Here is a 24,984-nt window from a genome sequence, read left to right on the forward strand (position 1 = left end):
AGTGTCCCCATCAGCACTGACTGTAATCTGCCTCCTCATGGATTGGTTCAACCACCACATGATATTGATTATGTTCAGTCAATCAATCAGATGCACAGTTTTAAGCAGGATTTAAGTGGTCAAGTTGTCTCATCTGTTCCATGTGAGTGAAGCAGCAATAGCAGTGCTTTGCCTCTATTAACTTACCTGTCATTACCAAGACGCACCACTAGATGGAGCCAAAACAACATGATCACAAGTTAATAGATATGAAACATCCCGACCTTATCTTTATTCGTTCAAGCTGCTGCTGGTTATTTTTAATGAATTTCATAAAACTACAATAATCACATCAATAATGTATTTTTCCTCCTCTCTCCGACATTTCCACTCAGCGGTACTCACACGGTGGCGGCAGCAGCGCACTGCCGTCCACTCGGGGTAATTATACACCCGTGACCCGCCCTCATCTCCCCCCTTCTCCTTCACTATGGGACTGGGAAATATAGTTCCTCAGCCCTGCCCTGTGAGCGTCATTAATGGGGCAGTGAGGATGCCAAGGCACGGCAGTCCTGTTAGGCTTTTTTCTTGCATTTAACCGGTTTAGTCTTAATTGGTTTTTGTGACTTTTGTAACCATGTTGCGGGTTGTTGTGGAATCGGCTAAAGGTCTGCCTAAAAAGAAAGTTGGGAGTCCGGATCCAATTGCATCTGTCATTTTTAAAGGTAAAGTTAATCTTTCAAAGTGTTAATTTCAAAGTGTTAACTACATTTAATCCACAAGAAAATGATCTGTAATGTCTCTTTTAAGATAAATGATATGTTTACTGTAACTGTTTTTATCATTCCAGCCTAGTTTGACGTCACTCTGGCATAGTAGAATAGATTTTTTTTTTTTTTTTTAATTTTGGCATTTTAATATGGCATTTGTTATCCCATGTCAAAGTCTTTCCTATAGCCTATGTGTGGATTAAAAATAGTTTTAATTGTCCCCATTCTAATACTATATGTCTAAAATCTTGATTATCATAATATGGATTGCACCTCTAGAGATTATCCTAACATGTCACAGCATTTCTACCTTAAGGATGTGGAAATGAATCATGCTTGAACTTGTATGATAGTGTGCTCAAGTGGATTTTTCAGGGTTTAGCGAATATATAAATTGCATATAAGTAAGCCTTGAGGCTGTGGATTATTTAGATATTCAGGAAATAATAGAATAGATCCTTGAGGTGATTGTGGCCATCAGCTTTAGTTGCTGTCAGCTGTTGTCATCCTAATGACCAGCCTCAGGTGAGACACTCTTTTCTTTCTTTGTTCCTGCAAACTGAGAAGTTTTATCCTGCTCAAACCAACACTTTTCTTCACCACAATCATGCAGAACGGTACCAGTTTAGATAAACATACCAATTCAGCAGCGGATAAAGACAGTTTAGGTGAATTCTTTGGCTGGTTGACCTGTGTGTGTCATTTCCTTTAAGATGTACTGTGAATACAGTTTTTTTTTTTCATTTCACGGAAGAGCTGACTGGTGTGAAAGAGTCACAAAATATTCACAACACAATTTTACTTTCAGATGAGAAGAAGAAAACAAAATCGATTGACAGTGAGTTGAATCCTGAGTGGAATGAGGTAAACACACACACACACACACACACACACACACACACACACACACACACACACACACACACACACACACACACACACACACACACACACACACACACACAGGATAGTTCATATCTGCTAAGGAAAGCAGGCATAACAGATTACTGGTAATTATATGTTCCGGTGCCATCCTTCACATGGGGTGTATATAGGGTGAAAGCCATCACATGATACACACTAACTGATGTAAAGGAACTAATTGTGTTTATTATGTTTTGCATCATGTTAGCTGAGTTGGCTAATCAACATTTCAAAGACTCTGCTCTCAGATTTGTTCAATGTTGCTTCTTCCTGACATTGTAGGAGCTGAAGTACCTGATTGAATGTGCTGTGGATCCCTCATCTTGTCTTACAGGTGCTTGAGTTTGATCTGAACGGCACCCCGTTGGACTCCAGCTCCTACATCGATGTGATTGTGAAAGACTATGAAACTATTGGGAAAGATAAGTAAGTGTTTATCATCCCCAGCTTTATGTTTTGTTTAACAGATCAGTAATGTGTACCTCATGTTATTGAATCATTATGCAAAGCAGACGTTCTCTACTAGTATGGGAGTGAATAGAGAACATGTCATTTCTAAATTCAAGCAGACACCCCTCCCCTTTTTATCTAAATTCTTACTAAAATTAAGTGAAGTCGAATCCGGTCCAAGTCTTGTCCTGCCACGTTTGATGGAAAATTATTCTTCGGTTTTTGTGTCATCATCCTGACAAATCCAAACAATTATATAACCACCTTTAACTGAGGTGGGGAATAGCGTGTTAGCCAGCAGAAGTTAATGCATCTTTTCCAGTATGAATATGATCAGTTACTCAACACAATATAGGCAGTCTGATACAAGTTATCATGGAGCTAGAACATTCTGGGGATTCTTTAATGCACCTTGGCTGTAAGATAATTATTTGAACATGCCAAAGTCCACCACCCATGTGTTCAGATACATATTATTATCAACTCTGGTGCAGTTATATGCAAGCAAAGTGAGTCAGATGGTTGTGCAGCAGTCTAGTGGTTGAGTTTTAGCTGAATGCCTCTTCCCACTCACACCCTGCTTGCCATGTTGAGGCTTGTTGGATTGTGTGGGATGACTGCTCCTCATTGGGCAACAGAGGATGGATGAATCGCTGTTTGTTTTCTCTCTCTGTCTGGAATTTTGTGCAGCAATCCGTAAAGACGAATACCTCACTTGGCAGTTTATTGGCAAGTTAAATTGTAGTCACAGGAAAAGTCTGCATTAACATGCCTCGGTCATGTGAGGAGAGGAGCCAGTCGTACAAAATGATTTTCTTTACTACGGCTAAAGTTAGGTTCTTTCTAAATACAGTCGGAGTCACATATGGGACCAATCTGCACCAACCACCAAGAATGTGTCCAGAACATGTCTAATTACTGAACTCAGATCCACCATATAAAGAATATCTTTGATTTAACTTCATGTCCATCACATCATATCTGATATAGTTTGTTTTTTTTTGGTTTACCATTTTTTAGTTCATACCCCCTCCAGCATAGGACAGTCACTGCTGGGGGAGGAGCTTTTCCATGTGTGTTTCCAGCATGTTTAACTGAGTAAAGTTTTCCACTGACATACTCCCTGAAGTGTACGTAGTGGCAGCAGAGAAGGAATTCCCGGTTTTCCAGCTGCTGTTGTCATAATCCTTGTCGTTGTGGCAACTGCAGAGGGAACAAAACAGGAACCGGTGTCGACTGAATTAACTAAAGTTTTGAAAAGATTGAAAAAACTGTAAAATGAGGCTCCAGTGTGCAAATGGTAGCACAGTCTTTATAATATAATCTGACAATTGAATTACAGTGAGTTTCATGAGTTAATATTTCACATCCTCACACACATTTTTGAGAAATGCCAACTAAGATTTTCTAGCTGTGTTCATTGAGATTAATCCATTTTCCTGCTAATTTCCGTTTATCAGCCTTATCAATCTCAGTTGTTGCTGGGGCAAATCCCAGCCGGCTATACAGGCAAAAGGCGGGGCACACCTTGTATAGGACGACAGCTCATCGCGGGGCCACGCGTAGAACAAACACACACTCACACACCTACAGACAATTTGTGTGTGTGACCAATTCTTCCAAGTTGTGTGTTTGTCCAGGTGGGAGGAAAGGGAAGAACCAACACAGACATGGAGAGTTAAAGAAGATATATATCTAAAAAATAATTTAAAAGGATGAAAGGCGTTTTCGATGAGGCTTTAGTTACCCGTCTGTAATGCTATCAGCGCTCTGACGCGTTAAACCCAGCTCTCCTCTATGCTGAATACCAATGTCAACATGCTAAAGTGCTAAAATGCTGCCATGTTAATTTTACTGTGTAATCTAGGTGTACAGTATTAGCATACTGCATTCACTAATTTGCAAGACAAACATTTCTTTTAGCATAACAGCATTTGATAATTAACACTATGCATTCATTAATATGCACTAAACATCAAGTCGAGCTTTTTGATTGAATGGACGCAGGAATTTAGTGATGAACCAGGACAAATGAAACATTCATCTGGTTGACATTTCACCCTCTGGCAGACGTGGCAAAAAACAAACCAAAAAAACAAATCCACATTCTTCTCTCAAGAAGTGGGACTACATTTGTGTAAAAAAAAAAAAAAGACTTCATTCAAGTGAAAGGTGAAAAAATTAGCCATAAAAGTCACACTAATTTATTTCAAGGACATTTCTACATGCTGATATTTCTGCGTAAACATGGCTGAACGTCATGCCAGGTTAACATGTACATTTAAGCAAGTAAACCTATTTAGACTTATTGCCACATAGTATATGTATTTATAAAAAGCATGAGTGGAGGACAAAGGAACTGAATAAATGGACAGTATGCTTTTTTTGTCTGGTTTATTTATCTCCGTTTGGAACTAATTTGTATAGTTTATGAATATCTGAAGTCCATCCAACTAATTATTGGAGACTCGTCAGAGACCTGGCTCGAAAATGACACGAGCTTTGCTCAAAACTTAATAGTCTGTTCTCAAAAGTAGCTCGACTTGTAAAACCAGTTCATGAGTAAAAACCAGGTGTCATTTGCTTTTTATTTATTTACATGCCTCGGTTTTATCACACTACTTAATGTGTTTAATTAAATAGTAATTAAATGGCAGAATACAATGAAGCCTTCTAAGACATGGCTTGGATTTTGATATCAATAACTTTACAAAAAAATGACCAGTTCAGTATTATCATTACCAAAATGCAGCATATCAATGGCAAAATGCTGGAATAAAGCTGTAAAATCTGAAAACAAAATACTTAACAGGATATTGGTGGCCAAACTACATCTTAGCCTTATTGTTTTATTTACTGTCTCATCACATTCCAGACATCAGTGGGCTCTGTCCTAAAATTTCACCTGCTTTCACTAACCTTGTTTATTAAATAACTCTGGATTTTATATGCCTGCAGTACTGAAAGCAACAATAATCAAGCAAGTGCAAAGTCTGGTTTTCACATCCCAGTAACGGATCTGAGACCAGCTATATCATCGTTCTTATTCCGCAGATCTGTGAGAGATATTAATCATAAGTGGAGGGTGTTAACTTTGAAACTGAAACTTAGCCAAGAACACTTTTTTGCTTTTGTGATGAAAATCCTTCCTTATCCTTCTAAGATAGGTGATTCAATTTGGCTCGGATCAGCAGGACTTCATCCCATCAGGGAATGTGGAAAGTCCATGAAGATAAACTTATTAGTGTCTCAGGGCACGAAACATTGCAGTCTATGTTCCACAAGACCTGAACATCTGTTCCAGTTAAGAAAACTGTTTCTGCATCCAATAATAATTCCACACACATTTTAGTTGTGTCTGCAGATGATTGTGTGGATGTGGAGATTAAATCGGGTGAACCAGGATGTTTTCCTGTAACTCGCCATGTATGTAGTCTGTGTGCTAACGTGGGCAACAATGGGGAAATGACCAGATTTCAATACCGTGCTGTCCTTTATTTTTTTTGAACATACCAGAATATAATATTTTTAGTGATCCCCAAGTGGAAATATAAAGGGTCCAGGTATGTCTGTGCTCTACTATCCAAAGTGGTTTAATTTCTTGGGGAAAATCACTCAAGGAAATATTCTATCAGTCATGTTTTATAGGAGAGTGACTCACATCCTACCTGAAGCCAATTCATGTTTACAGTATCTCTGACAGGCCCCTGGGAAAACTACAGATCAGAGCTGCTGGTCCCCCAGTCAGGCTGAGGTTACATACCAGGTTCATATCGTCACTGACTCCCTGGAGAAATCCGGTGTCAGCCTCCTTCCTGGTGTAGAGCACCGAGAGCTGCCAAACAATAACTCTCCATCCTCTCTCCTCCCATTAAAACTGTCCAACTTTTCATGCAGGGAGTTCAAAGTTTCTGCAACCTGATATGCAGCTGTGAGTTGCTGGAACGTCATCATGTGATGAAAAATTAATGTACGATTAAGTCTCATGATGAAATCTTGCATTCTTTATAGAGATCTTTGGATTATTTTGTTTGCGTTGTCCTTGATGTTTTTGATCAATGACATGTAATGTATATATCTTTAAACTGAAGTACGTATATTTAACTTTTTCCTATGTCAAAGTCAAATGTTGATAACGAAGAGTTAAATGCATTATTATAAGTAATTAGCACTGATGCGTTAAAAACTGGCTTCAATTGGATGCAGCTATTGCCTGCTGAGAGTTTGTGTCTTGGGAAAATTCTTTTTTCAGGAATGGTGCCAGAATAATGTGACTCATTCCAACCCAAAGAATGGTACAATTTACACGATGTACTACATTCATGTTGTTACTCTGGAATCAGTACAAGGATGATGTAGGCAAACACACACTCAGCTGTCAGTTTTTCCAAGTCCACCTAGATAAAGCTGATTCACTTTAATACAGCTGTGCAATAAATTGTTAATGATCAGGTTTTCATCATTTTGGGCGATTTAGTTTGTGTTGCTGTTGAGTTGCATTTTAAGACGTGTTGTTACATGAATTTACATGACTGTTGTGATAAACCATCTGCTAATATAATGTTGCATCATTGGTCCTTGCAGCAGGGTGGTATTTTTTGCAGGACTGCATTACTTTTGGATAGACGTGACTAATAAAATGGGAACGGTGGTAAAGGTTACAAACATCCAGACTGCTAGAGATGGCTATGTTTTATTTTGTTTTTGCCTTTTTCATCTTGGGGAATATTAATGTGTTGAATATATTGTTGCTGATATACCTGTAGTTCTTGAGCATAAACAAACACAAGCCATGAGCCTTAACAGTGTCATAAGTAACCTGGCATGCAACATTGTGAACTGCTGAAGATAAAAAGTCTACTTGTATAAAGAATTCATGGTCAGTTTTTTTTAATACTGTCCTTGAAGTATCCAAGAAATTATCAGAGGAATGTGTTTTTTTACATTTCAAGCCTAAACATCTCTCAACAACTCTAGTTCACCTTCATCTGTATCTTTGAAGGCAATTGGATTTAATCTTACAAATTTGTTCTGTTCAATCATTAAAATTTTGAATGTTTACTTCATTTTTATTTATTTTTTTTACATTAACATCCCATAATCCTGGTGGTTCTATTGAAGTTTTGCCATTTCACCTTGTCTCATTAATTTTTTAAGGTTACATTTTCTAATTGGAATGCCTGAAAGATAGTAGCCAACGTTGTTCATAATTGCCTTTTTTTTAAAGACCTTCTGATGAAAACAAATACAATTGATTGATTTGTCTTTGCAGGATGCTGCAGACAAGCTAAACACAGTGAATCCCACGCTGGTAGCGTCTGTGTGGTTTTGACTGTAGGCTAGTCCATTGGGTGCGTTTGTTTGTCTGTAAAGGAAGGGTTTGTTGGCTCTGGGTGGTGACCTTGTATATACCCATTTTGTGAATGTGACCTCATTGAGCATACATAAAGCGTTTCATTTCTCTGTGGCCTGTAACTTGATTAGTGAAATGTCGGCAGCCAGACTTTTGTCTAATTTAGATCAGGACTTTGGTGCTGATGTGTCAACAAGAAGATTCTCCCAAGTCACATGAGCCTAGAAAAATTTTGACGGTGGATACAAATCTATTTGTGTAATCAGTGCTCGTCTACTATTTTCTTTTTCTGAACAGATTTCTTGGGTCAACCAAAATCTCTTTGAGAGAACTTTCCTCTGGCCAAGTGAGATCACTGCCTTCCAGAAATGTCCCTTTGGTCAATGAAAGTGGACAGAATATTGGAGTGAGTTTAATTCTTTATGGATTAATGGGGGGAAAAAAGAAAGGAAAAACAGTCCTCCTTTTGAATATAGAATAATAGACCAACCAACTATTTAATTCCAGGCTACAATCAATCTTGTGATTGGCTATGATCCTCCAGCCAACGCCATACCCAACCCCAACGACCCTCAATCGGGAGACTCCACAGTGGATGCTGGTATGTGTATTTCATTCAAATGATGCAGTAAAGGTTAGAGAGTCGTCACATGCTTCATCTCTGTGTCTGCTGATTAGATGGTGGTGTAGAAGGTGATGGACCTCTACCAGCCGGGGGCCAGACTGGTGTCTCAGGGGCCCCATTAACCACCGGTCAGGCTGGTAACCTCCGCCGTCAGGTGGCTAGGGCACAGAACCGCCACCGGCTGGTCAACAAACCTCAAGATTTCCAAGTCAGTTTAGTATTATCTCTGCTGAAGTGTTGCACAATGAATTAAAAGGACCAATGCAAAGCTAGACCCATAATGTTTGTCATCTAACTCCCAAGAACTTAAAGCTGCTAACCGTATTGTTTTTATTCTACTGGTGTATTTTTGTTTGTCAAAAAATGAAGCTGCAGTGCTGAAACCGGTGCAGTCTGCTTTTAGTTCACATATTTGTTAGTGTGTGTAGAAATTGGAGCATGAATTGCTGTTTGCACTGTTATTTGCACTATAACCTGAGGCTGCTTTTGGCTGGAGATAAGAACATCAGAAGGAAGCGTGATCTCCTTTCCTTTTATTGAAAAGAAAAAAAACTGTTGGCCCTTTTCTATTTTAATCACAGCTATGGTAATGTTTTGTAATTTTTGTTAGTTTTCTTGCTCCTGAAAAGAACTACAGGAAAATGCAGCTCAAACTGTACGGCAAAAGAATTCATTTTCACCTCTTCTTCGATTTAAAGTTGAGATAAATTTCTGGTTCCCACAATTTCTCAGGTCTTGTATTTATAAATCACACATTTACAGTTATATAAAATGTCGTTGGGACAGAATCAGATGCTGTCATTCTGAGACTGTAAGGTTGTGTCTTTCAGATTCGTGTCCGGATCATTGAGGCCCGACAACTGTCTGGCAACAATGTCAAACCGGTGGTGAAGGTTAGTGTGTGTGGGCAGACCCACAGGACGAGGATCAAGAGGGGAAACAACCCGTTTTTCGATGAGGTGATTTCTCTTAGCAGTAGATGACACAGATTTGTTACAGATGAGCCAAACCAAAACTACAAGCTTGTGTTTGAATGTCTAAAATCAATGGTCTCTCTGTTTTCTTTTTTTTGAATTAATTTTTTTATAGATGTTTTTCTACAATGTCCACATGCTGCCATCAGATCTGTTTGATAACCACATCAGCTTCCGGGTCTGTACACACATGTGATTTTGAAAACTCAAAGTTTAATATATTGTCAGTTTGTATGAATAGACAAGCTGAATTATTATTATTTTCTCTATTGCAGGTGTATAACTCCTATTCACTCAGGGCTGATAGTCTCATGGGAGAATTCAAGGTATCTGGTTTCATTCAGTTTTCACATTGTTTTGAATATCATGTGTAAGAGTGGATTCAAAGTGTTGATGACTTTGGCTGATCTTCTCTCTCTGACAGCTGGACATTGGTTATGTTTATGATGAACCAGGTGAGCTTCTCAAAAACCACAAATTTGAGTGTCATTTGTATTTTCTCAAAGGATGCTTCTGTTTGGTCAGTGCAGAATGTGACTAGATTATTTTAACTGTTTTTAATTGTGTGTTTGGTGACTTTAACCCTAGGCTTATATTAAAAAGTGATTGTAAAATACCAAGGATAGGAAGAAAAAAGTGAATCATAGAATGTGGCCTTCCTGGTAGACTATAAAAGATCTGTGCAAGTAGAATTCAAGTTGCATAATCATTTATTTATCTTAGAATAAGACTAAAAAGATCTAAATACTTTTAAAATTACTGGCATTTCTTGTCTGTATTTACAATGGCTTTGAGAGGAAATTAGCAGATTGTTTCTATCATCAATAATTCTGTTGAGTTTTGTCACTTTGTTGTATGCATATCTCATTTCAGCCCACTGTGTCCTGAGGAAGTGGCTCCTGTTGAATGACCCCGATGACTCCAGCTCCGGGGCTAAAGGCTATCTCAAAGTCAGCCTCTTTGTCGTTGGGACTGGAGATGAGCCTCCGGTAAGTCTGACACCTCCAAGATGACCGTCACTGATGTTGCTTGATTCTCTTTCCATTAATGTGGCGGCGGTGCCCCTCGTTCATTCTGAGCTCTGGAATTTCTCTCTGACATCCCGTAGGTGGAGAAGAGGGAGCCAAACGACGATCAAGACGACATAGAGAGTAATCTGCTGCTGCCAGCTGGCGTGACTCTGAGATGGGCCACTCTGTCACTGAAGGTGTTCAGAGCTGAGGACGTTCCCCAGAGTAAGAGGGGGGGTTGTATTACATGTCTAACAATCCAAATTTAATGCATACAGAATACAAAAAAATTTGCAACACAAGGAGGTTTCATCAGTACTATGAAAGGATTTTCATTAATTTTTTTGGAGATGATGGGGATGGGTGTTTTCTTGGATGGCTGTCAATGTGATTCTAGATTCTAGGTTTTCATGAATAAGGAGTCATATCATTCAGGTTGGACATGGAACTATTATAGGTCCAATGATGTAATGCACAGCTAAAGTCTTTTTATTGTGGTCACGACTTGTAAAAGCAGAACATGTTGTCGTATATATATTCGCTGATTTGTTCTAATATTTTCTCATTTTAGTGGATGACGCGTTTGTCCAGACCATGAAAGAGATTTTTGGTGGAGAAGAAAACAAGAAGAACCTGGTGGATCCTTTTCTAGAAGCACGATTCGCTGGCAAAAAGGTTTCCTGGTCATTTCTCATGCTTGAGGGTTAAACGTTAGCATTCTGTATGGAACAATACTGTGTGACAGAAGAAATGCTAAGGTGGTGGGTTTTCTTCTACATAGATATGTACTCAGATCATTGAGAAGAATGCAAACCCAGAGTGGAACCAACTTCTCAACCTCCAAGTAAAGGTAAGGGGATTGTTGGAGCATAAAAAGAGCAAATGTGTCCGTTTTTTGTCAAACTTTTTCACCACTTTCTATCTTCTGTAGTTCCCCTCCATGTGTGAACGGATCAAACTGACTGTCTTTGATTGGTAAGATTGCCATTTTATTTGTATTTTAGATTAATATTTAATGTCGGAAATACCAGGCTACAATACAATCCCTTTGGGAAAATATTTGACTCTCTGTTGCCTGGGGTTGACAGAGAAGTGTGTGTGTGTTTCCATGCTCCATCACCAACCGCATGAGATTATGACTCAGCCTGTGAAGGCCCCTCCCTTCCCCTCAGCAGCATAGGATCCTGTTGGCACACACTCAGCTGATTTTCCTTACTGGGTATTTTTGAGAGAATTAAAAGTCTGGAAGTCCAGGAAGCCTGAAGGGAAGTGGCTGTAAGAGGAAACTAGAAAAACTATGCGCCGCTCAGAAGGTGTTGAAAACGGGGCATTATCTGATAGCCAGCAGACGTGGTAGTAAAAGATGTTTTTCTCTTCCTAAAGATGTGGTGAAAAAGCAGTGCATATCGGTTCCTTCACAATGTGATGTTTGCATGTTATTCAACAGTTAATCACACTGTGTGTGCAGAGTGAGATGAACTGTTTTGTGTATTCATGATTGCAGGGATCGTGTAACAGGAAATGATGCTATAGGCACCACATACCTGAACCTGGCCAAGATCGCCTCCTCTGGTGGAGAGATAGAAGGTATTAGCTTTGGTACTATTTTACTTTACTACCTAAGTTCAGGAGATGATTGCATTCAACAAATCTCTTCTTCATTACTGTGTGGAAGTAATACATTTTGCAGTTGAAGACCACTGTTCACCTGTTTGTATGCTTTCTTAACGGTATATGAATTTTCCCTTTTCTCCTGGAATAGAGGAACATGCAGGAAATGAGGAAATGACATCATTTGAAGGTTCATCTGTGCTTTTTTTTTTTTTCTTTTTTGGCCCCGTGTTGCATGAGTTGAAAGCATTAAGCATGTTGTGCACCCTAATTTGCTCATGAAGTCTCGGTCCTTGCGCACATAGCTAATAAAGCTATGCTGTCATTGTTGTGATAATAGAATTAGGACTTGAACGTTTGCTGTTTGTGTGTTGTGCCTTTCACTCGCTTACCAAACATTCACTGTTGCCCACCGCCATCCGCCCATCACTGCTTCAAAAGCAGCATCACACGCCCACTAACACTGAAGCTTTGCTTAGCTTAGCGCGAGTCTAATCATAAAGATACTGAGTCTAGTTCCATCTGTCTACAGCTAACACGGGACAGGCTGAAGTGGGTTTCCTGCCCGTCTTCGGACCCTGCTATGTCAACCTGTATGGCAGCCCTAGAGAGTTCACTGGCTTACCCGACCCCTATGAGGATCTCAACTTTGGAAAGGTGGTGGTCGATCAGTCAGCTGCAGTTTTGATCATTTTTGTCTGAACTTGGGAATCACCTCCATTGACTTCTCCACATTTCACACCAATGCCTGTCCAGGGGGAAGGAGTGGCGTACAGAGGAAGGGTTCTGGTCGAGCTGAGCACTAAGCTGGAAGAGAAAGCTGACAAAATGGTAGAAAGCATCCCCAGTGATGACATCCTGGTGGCACAGGTATTATGAGTCTCGATACCTGATAAGTTGAGTTCATTTTCACACAGATTTGAAGTATTTCCTCCTCTTCTCCCTCTCTCACTTTTTTAGAAGTACCAAAGGAGGAGGAAGTTCTGTCTGTGTGCTGTCTTCCATAGCGCCTCCATGATTCAGGACCCAGGAGAGCCAATCCAGTTTGAGGTCAGCATCGGTAACTACGGCAACAAATTGGACACCACCTGCAAACCGCTGGCCTCCACCACACAGTATAGTTGTGCTGTTTTTGATGGTCAGTTATGTAGCTGCTCTTATGTTCTCATTGATCACTGCTCCCTTTCTTGTTGGAAAGACTTTTAATGTTTTTAAAACTTTCAGGAAACCACTACTATTACTTGCCATGGGCGGGAACTAAGCCAGTGGTGGTGGTTACTTCATTCTGGGAGGACATCAGCCATCGCATGGACACTGCCAACATCATCCTCTATATCACACACCGCCTGGTAATGCTGCATTATTCTCTGTACTCATCAAACACCTTTGACAGATCAGAATTGGACTATTTATTGCCTCAAGGCTTTATAGCTCTTTTTGGCATTACTGTACATGTGTCAAGAAAAACATTCAGCCTAAAAAGGTTAATGCAGGAACAAATTATTTACTTGTATTGTGATGCTGTGCAGCAATCCAACCTGGAGGCATTTAAAACGGGCATCTTGGCAAAGGTCTCTGACAACCAGCTGGCAGAAGTGTGGCTAAAATTGCTCACTCAACTAATTGAAGACCTGGAAAGGTAAATAAATGTTGTCTCCAAAGAAGAAAGCATTGTGTGTCTTTTGACTTAAATAAAAGTTTAGATGAACCACAGAGACTTGGATAAACTGACATGTAAATTCTTTTTGTCTTCACTCTCCAGCTTCCCAATGCCTGAGCTGGAAGGTCGAGCCAACCTGACGTCTCTGGACATCCAACTGAAAAAGCTACGAGACAACTCTTTGACCAACATCAAGGACGGAGCCAGAAGAATGAGAGAGGAGGCCAGGGAGATCCGTGACACCCTGCCGGATATTGAGGCCTGGGCTGACAAACTCAAAGTGTTGGCTGAAGAGGTACGGAGATAAGAAGTCTCTGAACTCGTCTGTCTCTGAGACTGAAGTTCAGTCCCCTTAGTGAAACCTGACCTGGAAATTAGGCAATAATGCTCAAAAAAACAAGAAGCATTGAATAAACAGACAATATATTGGTACTTCCTATCTATAGTCCTGTATTTCCTCACATGCTTTGACTGTCACTGTGTCCAGCCTCAAAACAGCCTGCCGGATGTGATCGTCTGGATGCTGCGTGGTGAGAAGAGGGTGGCTTACGGTCGTATCCCCGCTAACCAAGTCCTCTACTCCACATACAGCGAGCAAGCCTGTGGGCAACAGTGTGGAAAGACTCAGACCATCTTTTTGAAGGTACACACCCCATCATGAACGTTAAGGATTAATTCATAGTGTGTTAATGTGTTTTCCCGACCTGCCGTCCTCTCAGTACCCCATGGACAAGAACAAAGGTCTGAAGGTGCCAGTTCAGGTTCGACTCAACATGTGGCTGGGTCTGTCTGCTCACGAGAAGAAGTTCAACTCCTTCTCCGAGGGAACCTTCAGTGTGTTTGCCGAACTGGTAAAACATCTCATACAACTTAGATAAAAATAGTATTTTCATTAAAAGGTCAGTATCTGAAACTTCAAGCTTTGTTTTTTGAATTACAGTATGAGAATCAGGCCCAGGTGTTTGGGAAATGGGGAACCACAGGACTGGTGGGACGACACAAATTCTCTGACGTTACTGGGAAGTTGAAGCTGAAAAAAGAATATTTTATGCCACCCAGAGGATGGGAGTGGGAAGGAGAATGGTTTATTGACCCAGAGAAAGCGTGAGTATGATTATGGAGGATCCCTAAATTGAATGGGGAAAAATCAGCTACATTTATAATAACGACAAAATCTAAAAAAAATTTTTTTTAATTGAAAGTTTAAAAAAAAGAAGTAGAAATACTTCATTTCTACTTTACAACAACTATGACAGACTTCCAACATAGTTGTGATTTAAACAAGTTCTCCCTCTACACTAAATCCAGTATGTTTTTTTGGGGTTTTCTTTTTCCAGGCTCAAATAATAAACAGTTGATGCTGTTTTTCAGTCTGTTAACAGAGGCGGACGCTGGACACACAGAATTCATGGATGAGGTGTTCCAAAACGAGGCTCGCTTCCCTGGGGGAGAGTGGAAGGGTGCCTCTGAGCCCTTCACCGATGTGGTGAGAACAGCATGTTGGCTCTAAATATGACAGTCTTTGTTCTACTCTGATTGTCTCCAGAGACTTATAATTGAAGTCTAGTCTATAATCTAATCTGTATACTGTATGTTGCGCAGAATGGAGAGAAGAGCCGAAACCCTGCGGAGTTTGAGTGTCCTCCAGGTTGGATGTGGGAAGACGAGTGGAATGTGGATGACAACAGAGCTGTGGATGATCAAGGTGCAGGCGTTTACCTCACGTGATCCAAGCTGCGCCTTGTAGACAGTGCACTGACTCGCTCATGCTTGTAGTAGTATTGATAAAAATGTATGTGGCAACATTTAAATCCTCATGAAACAAAAGAAAATTGCTAGTGTGTGTTTGTGTCTCAAACCCTACAGGCTGGGAGTATGGGGTCACTATTCCCCCCGATGACAAGCCTCGGTCCTGGGTTCCTACAGAGAAGGTGTACCATGTCCACCGCAGGAGGAGGCTGGTTCGACCTCGCAAGAGAGCTGCACTCCCTGCAGGAGGGGCTACTGAGGTCAGCACAGGGCAATAGGACACTACTACTCTATACACTGTGGTACATTCACTTTAATCTATTCATTCCTAATCATTAAGACTGATTTTAATTGTTCCTCACAGAGGCAGGACAGAGGTGACCCCGAAGGCTGGGAATTTTCTTCCCTGATTGGTTGGAAGTTCCACAGGAAGGAGCGTTCATCAGACACGTTTCGTAGGAGGCGCTGGAGGCGAAAGATGGCACCGGAGGACCGGATGGGGGCATCTGCCATCTTCCAGCTAGAGGGGGCACTAGTGAGTAAAAAAATAAGAGACCTTACAACATTGATGTTACACTGATGTGCCAACCTTCCGTTGCGAAAAAAATTAAGCTGTTGTAAGGTTGCCAAAAATAAAAGTACAGTAACTTGATTGGCCACTCGAGGATCCAAAAATTAATCGATATCCCAGGGAACCCTACTGCTGAAACACCCAACTTTTTAATATAGAAGAAAAAAACTGTTTTATATACTGGTTATCTTTATAGCAAATCTCTATCACCTTTCTTATTGAATGCATTTTTGAAAAACATAACGGGTGTCAGGTTTCAAATAGATAATTTACTGTTGCTTATATGGGGACTGTCCATGCAAGTAGGAGAGAAAGGAAAGGCATGAAAGCGGATCTGAGCTCGATGAGTCACTAAAACACGGTCAATATTTACTTGTGTGTTCAACACATCAGCAGTGCTGTGGTTTACATCCTGCTTCAAAGTGGTGATGTATTGTAATGTTTGATGTATTGTAATGATGTATTCAGTGTTTGTGTGTTCATCCGTTCGTCCGTTCTTTAGTCCACCAAATATCTTCTCAACCGTTGCAGATAGAAAGATGAAACAAAAACAAATTACGGCCAAAAGGGGATGATAATGACCTTGACCTTTAGAAAACTAGGTCAACGTCAAATTTCAACTTTTGTAGACTCAGGAACCGGATAAGATGGAAAGACGAGTGAGAAGGCCAGTGTGAGCAAGACCATAGAGCAAAGCTAGTGCTTTGATCTATGACAGTAGGTCATAGATCAAAGCACTAGCACTAGTTGGTCAAGGTAAAATTTTGAATTTAGGGGTGTCGTGGGATGTTGCAGTCTCTGACTGCCTTGGTTCCAGTTCAATTTGGAAGTGTGAGCTGCATTGACAGTTTGACAGCTTGAAGGTGTCTGCTGTGTCTTCCTTTGCAGGGGGTTGATACTGACGCCAACGAGAAAGGCTCCAAGGCTGACACCACTAAGATGTTTGGTGCAAACACTCCAACAGTGTTCTGCTCTTATGACAGTGAGCAATATAGTGCATGTAGTGACTCACAAAAATCATCACCCACATCATGTTTATGAAGATATATACGTACATCTATAGTACAGAATGATTTTTCCCCAGGGTCATATCTGTATCATCTCCGAGTCTACATCTATCAAGCACGGAACTTGACATCTATGGACAAAGATAGCTTCTCTGGTACGATTCCACTTGTCGAAACCCTAATTAGACATTTAGATTCTAGTGCCGTTTGCATTTCAAATGTTAGATCTCAAATGAAATGTGCATGAAAATCATTTAAAAACATGAACATGCATTTTTCTTTCACAGACCCATATGCACATGTGTCCTTCCTACATGTAAGTAAGACAACTGAGAAGCTGCGAGCAACGCTGAACCCAACCTGGGACCAAACTCTTATTTTCAATGACGTGGAGATTTATGGAGACCCACAGAACATTGCTCAGCTTCCTCCTGATGTTGTGTTGGAGTTCTACGACCACGACCAAGTGGTAGGTTATGACAGATTTACATCAGTAACTAAGTAGCACCTTATAACACATGTACTAGTGGAATACTTCTGATGAACATGTATTTCTTTTTAAAACCATGAATTAGCGTAAAAATGGAAATGAAGTCATGACTTTGATCTCATCTTCTGTCCAGGGAAAGGATGAGCTGCTGGGCCGCAGCGTCTGTGTGCCGATGGTGAAGTTGAACCCAGGCATAGATCAGACTCCCAAACTGCTGTGGCATCCCATCATACAGAAAGGTCACAAGGCAGGGGAAACACTCGTGGCTGCTGAACTCATCCTTAATGACAAGGTTTGTCATGAAAGTGATGGAGAATATGCTCCATTACATACATCACAATCTCACAGATTTACAAATCATGTAAATGTAAGCATAATCAATACTTCCTTCTGTCTGTAGTCGGGTGAGACCGATCTCCCCCTGGTTCCCCCAAAGAGATCAGAGAACCTCTACATGGTTCCTCAGGGCATCCGGCCTGTGGTGCAGCTTACCGCTGTGGAGGTAACACACAACCTTTGAGACTGTTGATCTGAACTAACACAAATAGGAAAATGACTTTGTGTGTGTGTGTGTGTGTGTGTGTGTGTGTGTGTGTGTGTGTGTGTGTGTGTGTGTGTGTGTGTGTGTGTGTTTACAGATTCTTGCATGGGGCTTGAGGAACATGAAGCCGTACCAGCTGGCGTCAGTGTCTTCACCCAGCCTCGTGGTGGAGTGTGGGGGCCAGAGGATGGAATCAGCCGTCATCAAGAACATGAAGAAGAGCCCTAACTTCCCCAGCTCTGTCCTCTTCATCAAAGTGGTAAGAGCAAGCTGGGGGGGGGCTGAGATAGAGGGGGGGTGTGACTTGTAGAACAACGAAAATATATTTACAAGCTGTTGTATTTCTACTGTGTACGACTGTATATTCATTGTACTGCTGCTTCACACCCTTCATCCAGCTCCTCCCAAAGGATGAGATGTACACGCCTCCAATTGTGCTCAAGGTGATTGACCACCGTCCATTTGGGAGGAAACCTGTGGTTGGCCAGTGCACTATCACCAGTCTGGAGGAGTTTAGATGTGACCCGTATGTCATCACCGCAGAGGGAGCCATGTCTTCCAAAAGTAAGGAAGCAAAAGTAACAATGTGCTTACACAACTTGGCTAGAGACAAAGATCCTTGTTCTAATGTTGTCCTCACTTACAGTGGCTCTGATGATGGCTTCACCTTCCAAATATGTCGCCATTAATATGGAAGAATCCAGACCCCTGTTAGAGGCACAGGTGAGCTCTACCATTGGACATGTGTGTGATTTATCATTCGTGTCCTTCATGGCTTTATCAAACACGCGTGAAGTCGCCTCTTGTCACTAAGAAGTGCACAATTTGACACTCGAGTCAAATTTGACAAACTTTATTACTCTGGCTTACAGTTCATGTACAGCATGTCAACTGCTGTCAACAAACTGGCTTCCCCTACCTCCCATTTTGTATGTATGGTTACTCGCTTGTATTGTAGCTTTCTAATTCACAAGCCTGGGCACCAATGAGACCGTAAGGCTGAGATCACTTACTCCACAATGCAGTGCTTGACAAAGGTCTCTTAATAATTTTACACTGCAATTAATCTACGTTGAAATTGTCACAATAACCACATTCGTACTTATTTTAATTGCCTCTAAATTAATGAACACATTTAATCATTCTGTTTTTTCACCACAGGGGTGTAACATATAAATGGAAAATGTTAAGGCCCCCCCAGGATGGCATCAAAATTCTAAATGTTTTGGCTGGTGCATGCTTATTTTATTTCTCGCCAAGAGTTAACTGAGAATATGTCATTCTGTATCCACAATGAATATAACGTTACTGCAAGCAGCTAGTTAGGCCAGCATTTAGAGGGGAACGCATCTAACAGCTTTTTAAAGATCATCAACTTAACTGTTCTGCATTCATTTTTAAATGTGTATAAAAACCAAAGGGTAGAAGCAAAGAAAAACAAACATGTTTAGTAGTTAAGATGTTTGTGAGTTTATTTCTGTATGAAAATACAGTCATGCACATTTTGAAGGAGACATAACTATTGCTTTAGGGCTTTCGTATGGGTTAAAACTAAGCTAACCATCTGCTGGCTGTAGCTTCATATTCAGTGTACAGATGTGAATGAAACACATTTTCTTATTTAACTCAAGGTAAGAAAAGAAATAAGCCCCAAAACTCTCTTATCTAAATTTAGCATTGTCTGAAAATTGTTTTTATAAGGATTTTTTTTTTTTAAATCTCAATTTCCAGACCAAAAAAATAAATCATTTGGTAATCAGTACTATGTTTCAAGAGAATTTATGAACCTCCTGATTTATTATTACTAATATTAAGACTGAATATTTAAAACATCTACCCTACGGCACCGGTAAGCACATATGCAATTTCCTCCGGGATTAATAAAGTATCTATCTATCTATTAACCATGAAAGTGCCTCAAACCCTGGGATTTAATTCAGTAGAACATTTTTTTTGAATTTCCCTTTGTTACGCCCTTGGTTTTAGGTTCACTGTCAGTCCTCAAATTGCTGCTAAGACTTCTTTTTCAATTGCCTGTTCGTCGTCATTTACCATCTTGCCAGTTCTCCTGATGTATGTTTGCATTTTTGTTGCTGCTGTCAGTGTACTGATCCTCATCTTCTTTTTTACACTTGCATCCTTTCTCTCCAAAGCAAGCAGAGAAGGTGAGAGCAAATTAAATAAATAAGACTAAGAAACCTCCAAATGCAGAGAACCATATGCATGATGATAAAAATGGTGCATTTCAATGTTTAGGAAAAAGAGACTGTTGATTGGTGGAGTAAATTCTACGCTTCAATTGGAGACCAGCAGAAATGTGGCCCCTATCTCAAAAAAGGATACGACACCCTCAAAGTAAGCTTGTTTTAAATTTGCTTTCACCAGAAGTAAAAGTCACGCCTTACAGTGTGTTGTTTGTTCTCAGGTGTACGACGGTGAGCTGGAGAATGTCCCAGAATTCAAAGGGCTGACTGATTTCTGCAATACTTTCAAACTGCAACGAGGCAAAAATGAGAACGGTGATGAAGACCCCACTATGGTTGGGGAGTTGAAGGTAATTTGACATCATTCAGAACTGTTAAAAATGAATAATGCTTTGTTAAAGAATATTATAATGTAACAGGAGCAGAATCTACTCAATAAGCTGTAAAATGAACCAGTTCCCTGGATGACATTCCAGTCTTGATTTGTGTCTGCAGGGTTCGTTTAAGGTGTACCCTCTTCCAGACGATCCGGGTGTCGCTCCTCCTCCTCGTCAGTTCAGGGAGCTGCCAGATAGTGGACCTCAGGAGTGTTTAGTCAGGATTTATGTGGTCCGCGCCATAGACCTGCAGCCCAAAGACAACAACGGCAGAGTGAGACACTTTTCAGTACAGGCTGGTCCAGTCAGCATCTTCTGCTTCAACTTCTGTTTTCTCTCCTGCTCAGTGTGATCCATACATAAAGATATCACTAGGAAGGAAGACGATAGATAACAGAGATGATTACTTGCCCAACACCACCAACCCTGTGTTTGGAAGGTAAACACTATGAATGGACAAATCTGATCATAAAAGGGACCTTACCATCTTGTAATTCTCACTTTCATTTTTTTTCTTCTTTTTAAGAATGTTTGAGATGACGTGCTTCCTGCCCCAAGATAAGGATCTCAAGATCTCTGTCTTTGACTATGATCTCCTGAGCAGTGATGAGAAGGTCGGCGAGACAGTGATTGACCTGGAGAACCGCTTCCTGTCCCGATATAACTCCTACTGTGGTCACCCTCAAACTTACTGCATGTAGGGAAAATTTGGCATGGACGGTCTTGTGGAAAATTAATTTTATTTATGAAAATGGTAGATATTTGAGTGAGATGATTCTTTGATGTCTCTCTCTCGGCATCTTAGCTCTGGTATCAACCAGTGGCGGGACCAACTAAAGCCATCTCAGATTCTGGAGAACCTGGCTCGTATGAAAGGCTTGTCCAAACCCAGGTCTGAAGACAACGGTGCATCGCTTACCTTCAATGGCAAAGAATACACACTGGCTGAATTTGGTAATGTCAATAATTTCTAAGGCAGCAGTGGCAATGAGGTTGACATAATCCAACTCTGAAATCCAGCTAGATTTTATATTTTGATTGTACAATCACATTTCTGTCTGAACCAAAGTGCTGGACCAGCCGACTGACATTACCACCCTTGGAGAACTGACGCTGACTTTTCTTATCGTACCTATACATCACAGCAGTCATCAACTGCTGTAAAACATTAAAACATACGGCTGCACTTTTCAGTGTTGCACTGGAGTGTAGTTGCTGTAATGATATGAAACATCAGAGTTGCTGCCATGTGTTATTTAACTGATCTATTGAGACGATATATATTATCCTTTCAGAGACCGGTAAGGAAATTCATCAGCACTTGGGTCCGCCCTCAGAACGAATCTGTCTGCATGTGCTCAGAAAACAGGGGCTTGTCCCTGAACACGTGGAGACCAGGACCCTTTACAGCACCTTCCAACCGAATCTGTCTCAGGTCAGATGCCACATCTCACATTTAACATGTACATCTTCCCTGATGCAGTTATTCTGGGAAAACATCTGTGGTTTGTTAATTTTAGGGAAGCCTTCAAATGTGGGTGGACGTGTTCCCCAAGTCGATTGGCATCCCTGGACCTCCTTTTGATATCACACCACGCAAGCCGAAGAAGTAAGTGCAGAGCAGTTTCATCCCCTGTGTTACATCAGATACTCTTGAGATTAAACTAAGTGTGTGTGTGTGTGTGTGTGTGTGTTCAGGTATTTCCTGCGCGCCATCATCTGGAACACTACAGAAGTGACTTTAGATGAGACCAGCATCACAGGAGAAAGCATGAGTGACATCTACGTCAAAGGGTATGGCTCACAAATTTTCAAAATTAGATTTTACGGTCTTTGAATTTTATAGATGCTGTTTGATTTGAACACATTTTTATTCAATTTTTGCCCTTGATTTGCTCCAGAATGTTGTTTCTAATTAAAATTAAGGTGAGGTTAAATCAACTTTATGAATCCTTGAAACGAGATTATCTGTCATTGGCAGCCATTTGTAAAATCCTCTTTTTTGACTGATTCACATTGATTTCTGTAACTCTCTCTAAAAACTGTGTAAGAGGGGTTACTGATGAACGCTCACCCCTTGTGCTTCCTCTCTCTAGCTGGATGCCAGGAATGGAGGAGGACAAGCAGAAGACTGACGTTCACTACAGGTCTCTGGATGGAGACGGCAACTTTAACTGGAGGCTTGTCTTCGAATTCGACTTCCTACCTGCTGAACAACTCTGTCTTGTGTCCATGAAGGTGAGGCTTGTCTGACCCAATCATTCATTTTAATACAGTAGAGATGGAACACAGTAAGGCCTGCTTGTTAAACATATACCTCTATAACATTTGTTCTTTTTCAACAGGAGCGCTTTTGGAGTCTTGACAAGACAGAGTTCAGGATTCCTCCCAAGTTCATTGCTCAGATATGGGATAATGACAAATTTTCCTTGGATGATTATCTTGGTGAGAAGTTTTTTTTTTTTTTTTTTTTAGTCAGTTTTTTCCTTTCCAGACATGTTATTACAGCAGACTTCACTTTCATCAGTTTTGGAACATCGACAACAACATCTGAAAAGAAAAAAAGGGTAGAAGCCATTTGCTTGTAAAATTCCCGTCCCCTGAATCAACAACATCTCTCTAATTACAAACATTATCAACCAGATTCATACATTACATATCACATTTAAATTATTTGATTTTGGTACATTGTTGTTTTGAATCGTCCATTCGAAGTTTCATCTCCAAATGAAACACAATATAATCTGATTTGAGATGTTGGTTTACCCGGAAACCACAATTCTAAAACTTGACCGTTCTAACTTTCTGGTCTCAGGCACACTGGAGCTGGATTTGTGTAATCTTGTTCCTCCAGCCAAGACCCCGGAGAAGTGCTCTTTAAAGATGATGGATGATTTTGAAATGGGAGCTCCGAACAAGACTGATAACACCAAGTCTCTGTTTGCTCAGCATTCAGTCAGAGGCTGGTGGCCCTGCTCCATTGAAAAGGATGGAGAGAAGGTTCTTGGTGTAAGTGTGATTGAAAGTATAGCTAGAAATAAATGAGTTAAATAAGAACGTTGACTTAAATCTGTAGGAGCTTTTATGACGACTTCTCATTTCCAGTTTAAAAAGAATGACTCACAAAACAGTCTGCAAGTCCCCGACATATTTCTTTGCTGGTCTGCATATTTAGAGTAAATTAACTTTGAATGTCATCCTGTCTATTTTGGAGCAACAATTGCCAGTTTTTTGAGTTTTTTTTCCCCCCATCAAGATATTTATTTACTGAAAAATTGAGAAAAGAGTTAAACTCCCCATTTTGTGTTAAAAAGTAGGACTCATCTTCACATTTCATGGAAATCTACTTAGTAGCTTTTGCATAATTTTGCTGACACATCAGTGAAAGCAGGGACCTGATCGGCAGACATAACATGCTTATTTTGAAGTGTCTGGTCTTCAATATTTCAATGTTGTTTTGCTTTTTAAATCTGTCTTGCGTTTTCAGGGAAAAGTGGAAATGACACTTGAGATTATAAGCGAAGCAAATGCAGATGAGAGACCTGCTGGAAAAGGCAGAGACGAGCCAAACATGAACCCAAAACTAGACCCTCCCAAGTATGAATGTGAAACAGTCCCTTTTTTATATTCTGCCAATTGACAAAATGACAGTGAATGAATTTGTGTGTAGTTCAACACGTGATTTCCTTTTATCAGTCGCCCAGAAACATCGTTCTTTTGGTTCACCAATCCATGCAAGACCATGAAGTTCATTGTGTGGCGAAGATTCAGGTGTATCTTCATCACACTGATCATCCTCACCATAGTGATTCTCTTCCTCGCCATTCTGCTGTACTCACTACCAGTAAGTACAATGTGGGAGTATCTGTCTTTCTGAAATTATCTACTAGTAAAAAGGAATTCAAAGGGGTAGAGATGAGCACATGCTGCTTCCAGGTACTCTGAAGTTTCCTTCCTTTCCCTCATAGGAGAGCTTGGTGACATCAAATCCTGAGGCTGTGTTTTATATACTCTTGTCCAGACTAGAAGCAGTTACTTTATTCTTTTGCTTTTTCCAGAACTACATCTCAATGAAGATCGTGAGGCCACTACAATAACTACTATGGAAGAAGCGCAACAAAAGATCTTAAAATGGCCACGAGATCACACGAACTGTGCACGACTGCCAGTAAATCTGAATAATCTTCCTGCTTCTTATGCTACAGACGTCTAATTAAATGGGAAGGGGTGCTCGCATATTTGCACTATATGATCATATTTTACCACGAACACTTTGGCTACACTGCAACAGACTTGAGCAATAGATTTGCTTCTAAACCACTGCCTTTGACACCCAGATAAATAGACTTCCCTGTACATGTTAATACAATCCAACACAAGTGTTGTATTCTTCAAATGTTGGTGATAGTGTGAAGAAATGGGAGCTTTTGACAGGTTTTTAATGTTTTCACTTGGTGTATTTGAGGGAATTTAATTCCAGTTAGTATGTATTACAGGACTACTGTGCTTTATTGTATTACAGTGTACAAGGGTTTCTATTTTTCTGGTCACTCAGCAGAAATTGTCAGCTGTTAACCGTGTCAGCTTTTTTTTTTGTATATTAAATAACAGATCTTTTAAATATATTAAATATGTTGAACATTGATTAATGAGTGTTTGCCTGTTTAATGGGGAAAAAAAGTGAAGATA

The 24,984-nt window shown here is 40.4% G+C and overlaps 1 protein-coding gene across 4 annotated transcripts; it reads left to right on the forward strand.

Annotated features, from left to right (window-relative positions):
* The first annotated feature begins 495 nt into the window (after positions 1-495).
* On the forward strand, positions 496-24,940 carry LOC137588927 (myoferlin-like). Of its 4 annotated transcripts, XM_068306263.1 has the most exons (54): positions 496-704; positions 1,558-1,613; positions 2,008-2,099; positions 7,774-7,882; positions 7,984-8,077; positions 8,155-8,309; positions 8,932-9,060; positions 9,191-9,253; positions 9,351-9,401; positions 9,500-9,530; positions 9,949-10,064; positions 10,184-10,310; positions 10,657-10,760; positions 10,867-10,935; positions 11,017-11,060; positions 11,590-11,672; positions 11,848-11,886; positions 12,229-12,353; positions 12,453-12,566; positions 12,657-12,834; positions 12,921-13,045; positions 13,226-13,335; positions 13,459-13,651; positions 13,844-13,999; positions 14,076-14,207; positions 14,297-14,460; positions 14,728-14,842; positions 14,959-15,061; positions 15,223-15,365; positions 15,470-15,640; positions 16,565-16,658; positions 16,761-16,838; positions 16,971-17,152; positions 17,307-17,465; positions 17,574-17,675; positions 17,812-17,973; positions 18,113-18,278; positions 18,361-18,437; positions 19,868-19,879; positions 19,971-20,069; positions 20,140-20,268; positions 20,414-20,569; positions 20,643-20,734; positions 20,822-20,992; positions 21,101-21,249; positions 21,591-21,730; positions 21,816-21,904; positions 21,994-22,089; positions 22,392-22,533; positions 22,641-22,740; positions 23,111-23,304; positions 23,783-23,892; positions 23,992-24,139; positions 24,354-24,940. In XM_068306263.1, the coding sequence occupies exons 1-54, from the start codon at positions 617-619 to the stop codon at positions 24,390-24,392; spliced, it is 6,165 nt and encodes a 2,054-aa protein (XP_068162364.1). In that variant the 5' UTR covers positions 496-616; the 3' UTR covers positions 24,393-24,940. The 4 variants fall into 4 exon arrangements, with proteins under 4 accessions (XP_068162364.1, XP_068162366.1, XP_068162367.1 ...); XM_068306265.1 differs by lacking the exon at positions 19,868-19,879; XM_068306266.1 differs by lacking the exon at positions 11,848-11,886.
* Positions 24,941-24,984: the final 44 nt, after the last annotated feature.

The sequence above is a fragment of the Antennarius striatus genome, chromosome 21 (assembly GCF_040054535.1).
Source record: "Antennarius striatus isolate MH-2024 chromosome 21, ASM4005453v1, whole genome shotgun sequence".
Taxonomy (NCBI): domain Eukaryota; kingdom Metazoa; phylum Chordata; class Actinopteri; order Lophiiformes; family Antennariidae; genus Antennarius; species Antennarius striatus.